The 14,697-nt window shown below is 36.0% G+C and overlaps 1 protein-coding gene across 8 annotated transcripts in view; it reads right to left on the bottom strand.

The window, feature by feature from the left end:
- The window catches only part of CPLANE1 (ciliogenesis and planar polarity effector complex subunit 1), a 94,886-nt gene that overhangs the window by 13,508 nt on the left and 66,681 nt on the right, over window positions 1–14,697 (bottom strand). For 4 of the 8 annotated variants that reach the window (XR_012503895.1, XM_074357193.1, XM_074357192.1 and 1 more), the window contains 5 exons: window positions 14,376–14,565; window positions 13,498–13,647; window positions 10,686–10,939; window positions 7,169–7,256; window positions 2,547–2,693 (listed from right to left, as the gene is read on the bottom strand). Coding sequence is in view for 6 of the 8 variants with exons in the window: in XM_074357193.1 (XP_074213294.1) it covers window positions 2,547–2,693; window positions 7,169–7,256; window positions 10,686–10,939; window positions 13,498–13,647; window positions 14,376–14,565 (829 nt within the window). In the remaining 2 variants the exon portion in view is untranslated. Of the gene's footprint in view, window positions 1–2,546; window positions 2,694–5,621; window positions 6,481–7,168; window positions 7,257–10,685; window positions 10,940–13,497; window positions 13,648–14,375; window positions 14,566–14,697 lie in introns of those variants that run through there. The other 4 variants (XR_012503897.1, XM_074357196.1, XM_074357224.1 and 1 more) reach the window with 3 other exon arrangements.

A 14,697-nucleotide genomic window follows, 5' to 3' on the forward strand; every position in this document is an offset into this window, starting at 1 on the left:
TCTGGCATATCTTCTCAAAAACATTTCCTTGTTAAGACTTTCTTATAACAAAATAAATCCACCCTGCCCCTAAGACTTAGACATCCACATGTTTTTAATAATAAATAATTTTGCTTTCTTAATCACATATTGTTTTGTTTATTAACCTCAAATGAAGAATTTTACATTATCTTTGTTCTCAGAGTCTGGCCATTTGTGAGTTTTTTGATAACAGTGTAACTATAGATTAATCAGTTATAAAAGATGTGACTACTAAGAAATGAAACTGATTCCTTTTATCAAAAGGCAGAGAAGTATTTTATTCAAGTAAATACCTTTAAATGTAGTTACACAGGAAAAGTCTACCCTTATTTCACCTTCAAATCAATTTTGGAATGCCTCCTTTGGGACTGCCTTCACAATTTACTAAACACAATAGCTTCATTCCTTGATAAGCACAAGTCCTTTTTAAAAAAATTCCAAACAGTAACACTCAGCCTGATAATCTACTTCATTTATCAGAGATGTCTGAATAACATATGGCCATTACTAAAAATTAAATTCATCCTCAGTGAATAAATTACTTGCCACTATTGAGAACTACAAAAGAGGAGATCTAAGCTATTTGTGAGCACTAGAAGTAAGAGAATGACTACACATCTTTCCAAGACACCAGTCTTGGAGAAGAAAACACCCATTCGGGCATCTAAATTCAGCACTTTTTATAAAATACGAATTTAGTTTCTTTTTAAACTTACAATTAAACACTGAAATTTTAAATTTACAATTAAACATGAAAAACGTTTCTATTCATCCATCTTTATATGTGTTATGCCACTTGCTGACATTTCTCCTTTTTCCCCTCTTGCCCCCTAGTTTGAGAGACCATTACAATCCTGAATGTTTCCTTAGCCTGGTACTCCCCATGTTTCTTTTCCTGCTACTTTTTTTTCTTCTGTCTTTAAACACTAGAGTTTGTATTTATTCCCATCTTGAAATGATCTTTTACTTCATTTCCTTTACCTCATTTTCCTACTCCCTGTTACTGTCGGCATTCTGAAGTTGTCTATAGTTACAGCTTCTTGAGCCTGTCTTCGTCCCCAACCTGCCTTCTTTTGAAATTACACTGAAAGTTCTCAAAGTCCTTAAAAAAACTGTCTTTATTCATGACTTTCTGGTGGCATGTGAAACTGTTAGCCACTCACTTTTTCTTGACAATCCCTTCACCTTTCTAAACACACTGTTCTTCACCAGAGTTCCTCCCCCATTTCCCTCCCTGGGGAGGCTCCCCTCGCTCTCTGATGGGTAACATTTCACAGCCTGGTCCCCAGCATTTCCCCTTTTTTCCATCTTTCCCACAGAAAACAGACGCACTAAGTCTTGACTATACAATTAGGTAAACATTCATTCATTCTCTCCTCCTCCTCCCCTTCCATCCACTTAGTTGGTGAGTACCATCACCTGCCTATGCAGAATGTCTTTTTTTCCTTCCCCTTTCCCACAACACTGCCCAGGTCCTCATCACTGCATGGGAGAGATTAGTTTAACTGCTCACGAACTGATCTAGACCTCCATCCTAGTCTTCCTTTAATAATGGTAATAAAACATATTGTAAACACTACGTAAAACCATTTTTTGAGGGGGAGGGTAATTATGCATGCATGCATGTATGTATGTATCTATTTACTTACTTACTTACTTACTTACTTACTTACTTACTTATTTATTTATTTATTTATTTATTTATTTATTTATTTATTTATTTATTTATTTATTTATTTATTTATTTATTTATTTATTTATTTAATGGAGGTACTGGGGACTGAACCCAGGACCTCGTGCATGCTAAGCACATACTCTACCACTAAGCTATAACCTCCCTGCTAAAATCATTATTATTGACCATCATTATCTGTGGGCAAAAAAAAAAAATTTCAAAGTCACTGTCAGTGGTTCAACTGTTACATTTACTATGCCCTGTTATTCATGTGACACAATCTATTTGTTAGGACTAAGGAACAGCATTTTGAATTGCCAGCTCCAAACGAAATGGAATGAACAGTGGAACTGAACTCGTCTAAGTCTCAGTATCCTCACCTGTAAATGAGGATAATAATGGTATCGACCTCACAGGTCAGGCGAACCCCAGAGTCAATGCACGTAAGACAGCAAGGTCTGGCACAGGGCAGAGGATTACAGCTATTATTTGGTTTTTAAATTAAAACTCCCATAATTGGCAGAGATTGAATTTCCCTATTTTTGCAAAAATCAAGTATTATAATATCATAGTATAACATTGCAATATGATAGTATAATATTCCAGTTGCTATATATTTAACATTAACAAGTCAGAGATATGATACATGTGTGCAGTGTATCTCACGAAGGTGACAAGGTGACACAAGTTCTTCATGTAAAGGGCACAATTTTTAATTCCCTCTCCCCTGAAAGTTATAAATGTTGCAAAATGGCTTCACAAATCCTGCACAACTATAGTCCTAGTAAGTACTCTGCAGTAACAGTATATTTGGAAAATAAGAGTAAATGAAAAAGGTTAAGAACAATACCAGGAGAAGTCGCATTCTGGTCACTGGAAAGGCTGGTGGCTGAATCGGCAGAAGGAAACATACAGGTTTTCTGACTAGAATGAGTTTCCGTTACTGAAATCTCTTCTTTGTCCCATTTATCTTTATTTGTATGCGCCAGGAAATGCACTAGTTCACAATATATATTACAATTAAAAGAAAACAGTAGAAAAAATCGCATGGAAAAGATACAATACTTAGCTAACATTTCCACATGGAATCAGAAACATTAGAAGTCTGCAACCTATTATTCTGATAGCTTCCTATTTACAGTATAATTAAACAATTTGATATTTAAATTTCAAACTCTCCCATATTAAAGAAATATTAAATTTATTATCAACTTCAGAAAACAGCAGATTGAGCTACAGTGGGTGGGCCCATGCCCTATTATAAAAACACAGAAAAAATGCTAAATTAAAAAAAAATAGATTCATACACAACCAAGACCTGTAAATAAAGAAATCTCCTGGTACTAGGAAAGGAAAAGGATCTCAAAGCTGGGCAATGAATGGGTACTGATGTTGGCACAGTCCACAAGGAACAGGAGATATGGGTTCTGAAGACTTCAGTGAGGAGAACTGAGCTACCTTCACATGGCCTAGAGCGCTGAAGGACAGCTCTGTCCATAAAATGGGGATAAGAAAAACTATCCTGGAGAAGCAACAAAGAAGTTTTCTATCTGCATGGATAATGGATGGGAGAAAAATAAAAGTCAACTCTGAGAAACAGAGTTTGTCTTGCCACAAGCAGCTGTGGGATCTGAATTTATGCCATCTATGTAGTACAGCAACTCCAAGCCAAGAAATGTATATAAAAACTTGTCCTCATATTTTTTCTACTTCAGTAACAGCAAGAAGCAAATACAAAACCACTCTAAATAAAAATATACACAACCTAGAAAAATCCCCACAAAGATAAGCACATGATAAAAAGTTACAAATCACACAAGGAAACAAGCAACTGTGAGAAAGGGTCAGTACAAAGATTTGATAACTGAGAATATGCACACGTGAAGTAAAATAATCTAAAAGGTCATAATGGGTGGGGGGTATAGTTCAGTGGAAGAGTGTGTACTTAGCATGTATGAGGTCCTGGGTTCAATCCCCAGTATCTCCATTAACAAAATATATAAATAAATAAAAAATAAAAGGTCATAAAATACTACTAAAATTATTAAATAGATAAAAGAAGGTATAGAAACCACAGTAAAAGAACAGGACAGTACATCCAAAGAACAGATGGATTTGAAAAAGAAGCAAAGCTTCTCAACATTAAGAATACAGTCACCAAAATTAAAATCCTATAGCAAAGAAGACATAGTAGAAGAGAGAATTAGTAAGCTAAAAGACAGATCTGAGGAAACATCCTGAGCACATCACTGAAAGATACAAAGGTGGAAATTAAGTGGTTAAGAGACAGGGCAAAAAGTGAGAAGGTCCAACATACCTCTAACAGGTGTTTTTAGAAAACCAAACAGAGCAAATATTGTTAAACCTGCAAATTAAAGACTCATTCCTACTCCATTATAGCATAAATAAAAATATACACCTAGACACACTGTGTCACAAATGCAAAATAAAGCGAAAACTTTAAAAACAATCAGAGGTAAAAGAACAGCAAGTACACAGGACGTAGGTAGTATAAACTCAGCACTTAGAGATGTCAGTGTAAAATGGAATATCTTTAAAATGCTGAGGGAAAATAAGCATCAACCTAGAATTCTGTACTCAGCTATAAGTCATCACTCACAAATTGTAGTATAATTAAAATTATGTTCAAAGTCTGGGAGAATTTGCTAGTCACAGACTCTAGATGAAAGAACTGATAAAAGAAGGAAGAAGGAAACAATCATCAAAGAAGTGGATGCAAGAAGCAACTGTGGGCAAAAACAGTAGAGAATAGGCAATGCCAGAGTGCATCTCAGGCAATAAGGGTATTATCTGATGAAACGGTGTTTTATGTATTTACTGTTTACATATTTACATTATTTAAATTATATTTTGTTAAGTAAAGAAGCAATCGAGGGCATAGAACCTGGCAAATATGCTGACAAATGCAAATTAGTATTGACTTAAAAAATAAAAGACAAGGGAGAGTTAAAAATAAGGTAGAACTACAATATTAGAAAACAGCATCAGAGAAAATGTGAAGGAGCAGATCAGTGTTAAAAGCCCTAAAGTCCTTACATAGTTTGGGAGGTAAATATATTTGTCTCACATTTTAACTCAACTCTGAATGTTGAAAATTCAAGAATCAGCACTAAGAGATTAAAAATAGAATGCATAATTTCTGAACCAATAGAGGAGGAATAAGAAAAATACAGAAAACTCAATCCAACAGAAGGAAAGAAAGGATGAAAAGTAAAGAAAAAATATAGAAGAAATCAGAAACACAAAAAAGAGAACAGAAATAAGCATAAATTTATCAGTAACCAGAATAAATGGAAACATTATACCTGATGAATAACAAATTATCTAGATAAACAAGTTTCTACTGTATAGCACAGGGAACTATATTCAATATCTTATAGTAACCTACAATGAAAAGAATATGAAAATGAATATATATATGTGTATGTATGACTGAAACATTATGCCATGTACCAGAAATTGACACAACATTGTAAACAGACTACACTTCAATTTAAAAAAAAGATGAAACAGAGAAAACTAGTAAAAAAATTATGTAAAAGAATGAAATCGAGTTATACACTGTATGTATACAACCACAACATAATCACTCAGCTTGAAAGTAAAGGGATGTCTAATGTACTAAAAATATAGGGAACAGAGGAACATGTTAAATGACAGCACAAAAACTTAATTAGCAAAATCTAGAGTCTGAAAAAATACTTCAGGACAAACATCCGCGTTTCTTGAAGAGATAAACTGCAAGGGGAAAAAGAGATGGAGGACAAACCCAGAAGTTAAAAACTTTTAAGCTGTCAACCAATTGCCATGTATAGACCTATCTGGACTCCAACTAGAACAAATAAACTTTTTTTTGAGGCAACTGGCAACATGAACACTGATTAGATATATGACAATATTAAGATTTAAAAAAAAAAGAAGTGACAATATTATTATATTTTTAAAAGAGATCTTATCTTTTAAACATACACATAAAATATTTTTGGATAAACTAACGTGCTGTCTGGGATTTGCTTAAAAATAATTCAGGAAAAGGCAAGAAGAGTGCTGGGGACGCATTAAACAGGACTGACCATGAGTTGATGACTGTTAAAATTGATGGTTGGGTACATGAAGGCTAATTATACTATTCTGTCTTCTAGTGAAATATGTTTGAAATTGTCCATTAAAATTTTTTTAAAATAAAAAATATCAAAAAAGATACACCACATAAAAGAAAGCAGGAATGGAAATATTAATATTAGATAAAATTGACTTTGAGTCTAAAAAGCATTTTTAGGGATAAAGACAGTCATTACTTAACTTTTATCATTACAATTCATTAAAAAGGATAAAATTCAACAAAAAATATAATAATCATGAACTACATTCATTTTATAACATAGCCTCACCTACATAAACCAACATTTAACAAAATTACAAGGAGAAATAAAACTTAGAAATTTGACATAAACTAATAGAAAATGCTTATTCTTTTCAAATAAACACGGACAATTTACAAAAGCTGACTATATATACTGGGCTACAAAGGAAATTCTAACAAATACCTAAGAATGATATTACTGTACACTCATCCAATCACAATACAACTAAAATGAAAATTACAAAAATATAGCCCAAATCCCATAATATTTGGAAGCTAAAAACCCCTTTTATGAGTTGAAGGAGAAATCATAATACAAACTGCAAACTAGATCTGCAAACTACCAAAAGATGGCACACAACTCTTGTCTGGGTCCTTGCAGAAACATGTTCAGCCTCAACTGCACTTATTAGAGAAAAAAGAAAGAATGAAGTTAGGTAAAACCCAACAAGTTAAGCCCCTAAAAGCAGAAAAAATAATAAAGCTAAGTAGATATTCATGAAAAAGAAAATTAAGAAACAATAGAGAATCAACAAGCCAAAGCTTGCTTTTTTGCAAAAATGCATTAAATGTCTGACAAGACTAAGAATGCAGATACAAATAACAACTACAGATACAGTAGAAATTTATTTAAATAACTGCCCTAATTTCATTCTTTTAATAAGGAACGTAAAAACTTAATACCTCACCATTGCCCAGCCATTTAATCAGAACCTCAAATTCCAGCTCAGCTGATGACTACAGACAAACAGCTACCTGAGCACAAAGCTCTGTGTAATCCTTAGTAGTGTGTGGCCAGTGGGTGGAGTCACAGAAAATAAGATCCAGCCCACACTGCCTGACTCTGATACAAAAGAGGAGGTTATAGCATTGGCTTCTCAGAAAAAAAAAAAAAAAAAGAAAAGAAAAGGAAAAAAAGGCCTGAGGTGGGAGCCAATCATTTTATCACAAAAATAATCCTAATCTAAAAATCAGGGGATTGATGGCTTCAGGTCACACATGAAAACTATTCCTAGTTCTGGACTCTCAAAAGCAATACTTATTTTTTCAAAGCAAGGTTTTAGTTCCACTCCCAACCCTTCACAAACCTTCTTCAGAAATGCTAATGTTTTTTGAAGGCAACATTTTTTCAGATTCAGGACCAGAAGACAATTCAATGCGGTCCACAGGTTCAACCTGTAGAAAAACACACACAAGAAAATAACTGTTACAACTATTATAGTTCGATAGTTTCAAAGTATCATAAATAATTTTATGTAGGCTTTAAACATTTGCATTAATGCAACAAATGAAAGAATGGGATTAAATTCAACATGAGTTAAATGGTGGGGATTGATAGAGGAGTTCATTTTTACTTATTTGTATGTTAACTGAGTTACCCTTTTAAGAGGCTCAGGAAAACTGCGTCATATAATTTTAGAATGGGGAGGAACATTAACTATCATCTAGACAAAACCTTTCTTATTTTTTATTTATATAGATCACCTTTCTTTTCTTTTTTATTGAAGTATATAGGTGACTTACAATATTATAATAGTTTCAGATGTACAGCATAGTAATTCAGTATTTTTATACATTAATACCATACAAAGTTATCACAATATTATTGACTATTTTCCCTTACATTACATCCCCATGACTTACTTATTTTATAACTGGCAGTCTGTACCTCTTAATCTCCTTCACTTATTTCACCCATCCCTGACCCATGTCCTCTCTGGCAACCACTGGGTTGTTCTCTATCTATTAATCTGTTTCTGCTTTAGTTGTTCATTTGTTTTGTTTATCAGACAGTCTCTTCAACAAATGGTGTTGGAAAAACTGGATAGTTACATGTAAAAGAATGAAGAAACTAGGCCGTTTTCTTACACCATACACAAAAATAAATTCAAAATGGGTTAAAGACTTAAATATAAGACTTGAAATAATAAAACTCCTAGAAAAAAACATAAGCAATATGCTCTTTGACACTGATCTTAGCAATATATTTTTTGAACTATCTCCTTAGGCAAGGGCAATAAAAGTAAAAAGGATTACAGCAAACTAAAAAGACTACAAAAGTCCAGGAGCAAATGGCTTCACTGGGGAACTCTACCAAACATACGATAAGAACTTATACCTATCCTTCTCAAACTCTTTCAAAAAACTGAAGAGGAGGGAACACTTCCAAATTCATTCTATGAGGCCACCATCACCCTAATAATAAAACCAAAGACAATATAAAAAAAAGAAAAGAAAAGAAAAGAAAATTACCGGCCAATATCTTTAATGCATATTGATGCAAAAATCCTCAAAATATTGGCAAACTAAATCTAACAATATATAAAAAGAATCATACACCATGATCAGGTTGAATTCACTTCAGGGTTGCAAGGATGGTTCAACATATGGAAATCAATCAATGTGACACACCACATTAACAAAAGAAAAGGCAAAAACCATGTAATCATTATAATAGTCACAGAAAAGCAATTGACAAAATTCAGCATCCATTCACGATAAAAACTCTCACAAAAGCAGGTATGGGGGAACATATCTCAACATGATAAAATCTATTTACAACAAACCCACAGCCAACATAATACTCAATGGTTAAAAGTTGAAAGCCTTCCGACTAAATTCTGGAACAAGACAAGGATGCCCACTCTCATCAGTTCTATTTAACAAAGTACTGGAAGTCCTAGCCACAGCAATCAGACAAGAAAAAGAAATAAAAGCATCCAAAATGGAAGAGAAGAGGTAAAATTATCACTATCTGCAGACGACATGATACTCTATATAGGGAATCCTAAAATCACACAAAAACTATTAGAACTAATAAATGAATTCAGCAAGGTAGCAGGATACAAGATTAATATACAGAAATCTGTTGTATTTCTTTACACTAATAATGAAATATCAAAAAAATGAAATATCAGAAAGAAAAAGTGAAAAAACAATTCTGTTTAAAATCACATTAAAAATTACATAGGAATAAACTTAATCAAGGAGGTGAAAGACCTGCATGCTGAAAACTAAAAACACTGACAAAGGAACCTGAAGATGATGCAAAGAAATGGAAAGAGATCCCATGCCCTTGGGTTGGAAGAATTAATATTGTTAAAATGGCCACACTACTCAATCTACAGATTTAATGAAACCTCTATCAAAACAGCCATGACATTTTTCATAAACTAGAAAAAACAGTCCTAAAATTTATATGGAACCACAGAAGACCCAGAATTGGAGAAGCAAGCCTGAGGAAAAAGAACAAAGCTGCAGGTGTAACCCTTCTAGACCTCAGACTTTACTACAAAGCTGCAGTAATAAAAAGAGAGGTTTTGGCACAAAAACAGACATATAGATCCATGGAACAGAACAGAGAACCCGGAAATAAACCCATGCACCTATGGTCAATTAATATAAGACAAAGGAGGCAAGAATACACAATAGAGAAAAGACAGTCTCTTCAACAAGTGGTGTTGGGAAAGCTATTTGTAAGAGAATGAAATTAGAGCATTCTCCAATACCATATGTAAAAATACATTCGAAATGATTTAAAGACCTAAATATAAGACATGACACCATAAAACTCGTAGAAGGGAGCACAGGAAACATTCTCGGACATAAATTGTAGCAGTATTTTCTTGGATCAATCCCCCAAGGCAAAAGAAAGAAAAGCAAAAGTAAACAAATGGGATTCAATCAAACTTAAAAGCTTTTATCCAGTAAAGGAAACCATCAACAAAATGGAAAGACAACCTATGGAATGGGAAAAAAACTGAAAACAATGTGACTAACAAGGGGTTAATATCTAAAATATACAAGCAGCTCACAGAACTCAGTATCAAAAAAGCAAACAAACTGGTTAAAAAATGGTCAGAAGACCTAAACAGATATTTTTACAAAGAAGACATATAGATGGCCAACAGGCACGTGAAAAGATGCTCAACACTGCTAATTACTAGAGAAATGCAAATCAAAACTACAATGAGGAATCACTGCACACTGGTCAGAATGGCTATTGTCAAAAAATCTATAAAAAATAAATGCTGGAGAAGGTGTGGAGAAAAGGGAATCCTCGTACACTGTTGGCAGGAATGTAAATTTGTGCAGCTACTATGGAAAACAGTATGGAGATTCCTCAAAAAACTAAAAATAGACTTACCATATGATGCAGCAATCCCACTTCTGGGTATATATCCAGAAAAAAAAAAAAACTCTAGTTCAAAAAGATACATGCACCCCAATGTTCACAGCAGCACTACGTACAACAGCCAAGACATGGAAACAGCCTAAATGTCTGTCAACAGATGACGGGATAAAGTTGTGGTGCATTTATACAATGGGAAACCACTCAGCCATTAAAAAAAAAAAAAAAGGATGAAGTAATGCCATTTGCAGCAACATGGATGGACCTAGAGATTACCATACCAAGTGAAATAAGTCAGACAGACAAAGACAAGTACCGCATTTTATCACTTACTAAAAACAATAAGACAAATGAACTTATTTACAAAACAGAAACAGACTCACAGACATAGAAAACAAACTTATGGTTACCAAAGGGGAAGGGAGGGCAGGGATTAATTAAGAGTTTGAGAAAAAAAAATGAAGACAGTCTACCTTAACACAATGTCGGTGTAGCACTTCGTGTCTGGGGTAATCCTGCTCTATGCTTTCAGCAATGTTCTGAATTGCTAACAGCTGCTCATCAATTTGCTGAAGCTTAGATGTGAGATGCTCCAGCCGGCGCGCTGCAGAGCGTGGTGCAGGCTGAGTGGCAGAGACACCCTGCAGTAGTTCCCTTAGCAGATAATCATCTGCAGTATCTGACTTTGAGCTCTGTTCTTGCAATCGGAAATCTGGCTTCAGCAAATCTAAATATTAATAAAGATAACATCAGAATTGATTACAAAAAAAGTAGACGCTGACAATCTAATTTTTTGAAGACCTCTTTTTAAGTCAGCATAACATTTCCTTCCAAATCAGTTTTAATTTAATATACCTAGAAATGCCATTTTAGCGTCTTGATTTCTGAGATTTGTCTTTGTTGTGAGATAATACATAATAGTGTTACTATTACCACAAAGCTCCATATACAAGGCAGCTTGAATGTTACTTTATCTTCTGCTACAAAAATTTACTTCATCAAGAAGCAACTTTAATAACTTTATGACTTTTTAAAACTCTACTTGAAAACCAGCAACGTCACACAGTAAAAGCTAGGGACAGCGTTGGCCGTTACTGTCTCTATGTGGGATCTCAGGCAAACAAACCTCCCAAGACCAGTATCAAAGCCAATGAGTCTCTATACTTTTTTTAAACAGATTCTTGTCCCAAATTTGAAACACTTCTTCCGGCTTCTGGGCCTTCTCCTCCCGATGCCTCTCCCTTCTCAGTTACCTTCTTGGTCTTCTCTTCTGCCACTCCTCCTTTTACCCTTCAGTATTTTCAGAGTGCCAGTCTCAGCTCAAGTCTCTTGTCACTCCAGCCACTCTCTCTGAGTGAGGTCGCGAGGCACTGCCGACTCTCACGTTCATCGGCACTCTTTCTGAGCTCCAGCCCCTTAAATCCATCTGTGTCCTAGACATCTCATTTAGGTGGTCCCAAATGCGTATCAAACCAAACTGATCACTTCTGCCCTTCCATCCTGCTCCTTCCTCCCAATTTCCCAGCTCAGGGAACAGCACTATGATCCTCTCAGTTTCCCAGACCAGAGGCCTGAGAGGCATTCAAGGTTGTCTTCCTTCAGATCCAAAGTGACACCAGATATCGATGATCTACCTACCAGTCATCTCCTCCTTTCCTACCAGCAGTGCTTAGATGAGGCTTTCACTATCGACAGACCCCAAACAGCACCCTTCTCTTTAACTTATCTCACTCCTCTCTAGTCCGACTTCCACACAGGCCCTAGAGAGATCTCTTAATACACAAATCTGATACTGTTCCTTTCCCACTTGAAACCCTTCAGCACCTCCCTAAGGCCTTCACCTTAAAAGTCCAAATGCCTTAGCAGGAAAGAAAGTGGCACCATCTTTCCTTGTCGTCTCATTCAAAACAAAACTCCACTGACTCCAAGAACCAAACTTTAATTTTCTCAAACTCAGCAAGCTCCATCAAATCTGAGTCGTTGCACAATCTGTTCTCCCTGTCTGTATGCCCTTTCTTTCATTAAACCATACTTTTAAGATTCCATTTAGGTCTCTCCCCTAAATAGCCCCAGAGATGGACTAGAAGCTCTATTTCCCAACAACCTCATCCGTGTCACCACAACAGCACTTACCAGGCTACATCACAGTCACCCCGTTACCTCTCTGCCTTCCTTTCCCCCTAAAGGTGAACCCATGAGTCTGGGTTTCAGTTTGTCAGAATTTCAAAAGTTAACTGGTGTGAAAATGAAGGGAAACTAACAGGGAACTTTAAGTAGCCACAGGCATTTGGCTAGATGCAACCCTCATGACAACCCTATGAGGTTGTGTCCTACAGAGAAACAAGTGAGGATCAGATAAAGTTAACTTACTTGCAAAGTCCCCAAGCTATTAACTAACAAGGCTGGGATTGAAACCCAGGTCTGTTCTATCTGAATCTAAAAGTCAAGCTCTCTTCATTTGCCCACATACTTCCCCAGCCTGAAAGACGGCTGGCTTCATACATCCTTCCTCCACGACCCACACGCCCAGCAGCCCCATGACGGGAGAAAGGGGGCAAAGGCGTCAACATCTGAATCAGTGGCTCTCACTTCTTTACACAGCTGTCATACACATGCCCTAACACATCCAAAGGTGAAGTTTCCCTGCCACTCATCGCTTCCTTGCTGCTCGTATCTCCTGAGTGCCCAATGCGGATACACATGCTGTGCCAGACTCTACACCCAAGCACCTGACAACCACAAGACTGGGTCCACCCCTCCCAAGAGCTGTGGAACCCAGAAGAGACACTGAATCTCTGATTATGTGTTAGGTTAATGTAATGATTCGTAGCATGTAATCACTTTAGATTTTGGAGAAATATTCTTCTAAATCTTGCAAATATTTTACAATAATGCAACCTGATTTATGACTATAAAATTGAGTATTTTACTAATAAAGTACTGTTGGCTATCACGCCTGTGTATTTTTTGTGTGCTAGTCTAGAGGTTCCCACCTTCTAAAATATGAGAATTCCTCCTTAACACTAAAATACTCATGAAATCCCACAGGATATTAGCCTCACTAACTGAGAGAAGACATATGCACAAATAGATCTGTAGTTTCCTTGCAAAATATCCCTTGGAACCATGACTCTACCTCAATCTACCTATTTGCCCCCACTCTCCTTAGCAAGGTAAAAGCATTTTTCTGGTTTCTTTTGCAATTACCAAGTTTCAGTGCTTATTTTGAATAGAACAGCGATTCGGGGAAGGGGGAGAGTCATGCTATAAATCTAGGGCATTCACCTTTGTCCTGCTGTATGTCTAATGGTGTAGGCGAGGTGATACCAGGCTCCTTCACTTCTGTGATGCCTGCTCTCCAGCTTCTTCCATCCAAAGAGGATGGAGACACTTTTACGGGTTTAAAAAATAAATCCATGGCAGAATTGGAAGATTCTATCAAGAAGATGAAAGACAGTCATTCTGGAAAAGGCAAAGCTACAGAAACAATAAAAAGACTGTGGTCTCCAGGGGTTTGGGGAGAGGGAGGGAGGGAGGAATGAACAGATGGAGCACAAGGGATTTTCAGGGCAATGAAATTATTCTGTATGATACTATAGTGATGGCTACATGTCATTACGCATTTGTCAAAACCCACTGAATGTACAACATCAAGAGTGAACCCTAATGTAAACGATGGACTTTGGTTGATAATAATGTGTCCATGTTGGTTCATCAATTGTAACGAATATGCCACACTGATGGGGGATGTTGAGGGTAGGGGAGTATATATGTGTGGGTGGGGAGGGCTATGTGCAAACTCTGTATTTTCTGCTCAATTCTGCTGTGAACCTGAAACTGCTCTAAAAAATAAAGTCTATTAATAAAAAAAAATACAAAAGGCATACAAAGACAGACTCTAAACTTTTAAACAAGGTGTTAAAATTAGCACACTGATCACCCACTGTGGATTGGGTGGCCCCGAGGAAACACAACTGTCACCCAGATTTGGGTGATGTGGCGATCAACGTTAACAGAATACTTCTAAATGTGAACATAAACATCTAAAAGTACAGTGGATTTCTAGGAGGAGAGCTCAGAGACATAAAGAGGAGTAACAACGCTATACTAAAGAATTTTTCAAAATGTTTTTGATTTGTTTAAAAAGTAGAAAGAATTATTACCTTGACTCTTAACATTATGCGGGGGAACAGCATTAGTAACTGAAGCTGCCAAATAATGTAATTCTGCAGATGAGACCTCTACGCGATCAGTTTGCTGTTTGATAATATCATCTGAAGGCTCCTCCCTGACAGGTAACTGCTGTAGATCATCAGCTTCAATGTCAATCACGTTTATGTAAGTGTGTCCAACCTGAGCCAAAACACATAAAATCAAAGAGGGTTACATTCTTTTTACTTCATATGGCCACTCTACCCTCCCCCCCCCAAAAAAAGGCTTAATTTTAAAGTCAAGAAAAGCTTCAATCAGCCTAACTTAGGGAAA

Source organism: Camelus bactrianus, chromosome 3 (assembly GCF_048773025.1).
Source record: "Camelus bactrianus isolate YW-2024 breed Bactrian camel chromosome 3, ASM4877302v1, whole genome shotgun sequence".
Lineage (NCBI taxonomy): Eukaryota > Metazoa > Chordata > Mammalia > Artiodactyla > Camelidae > Camelus > Camelus bactrianus.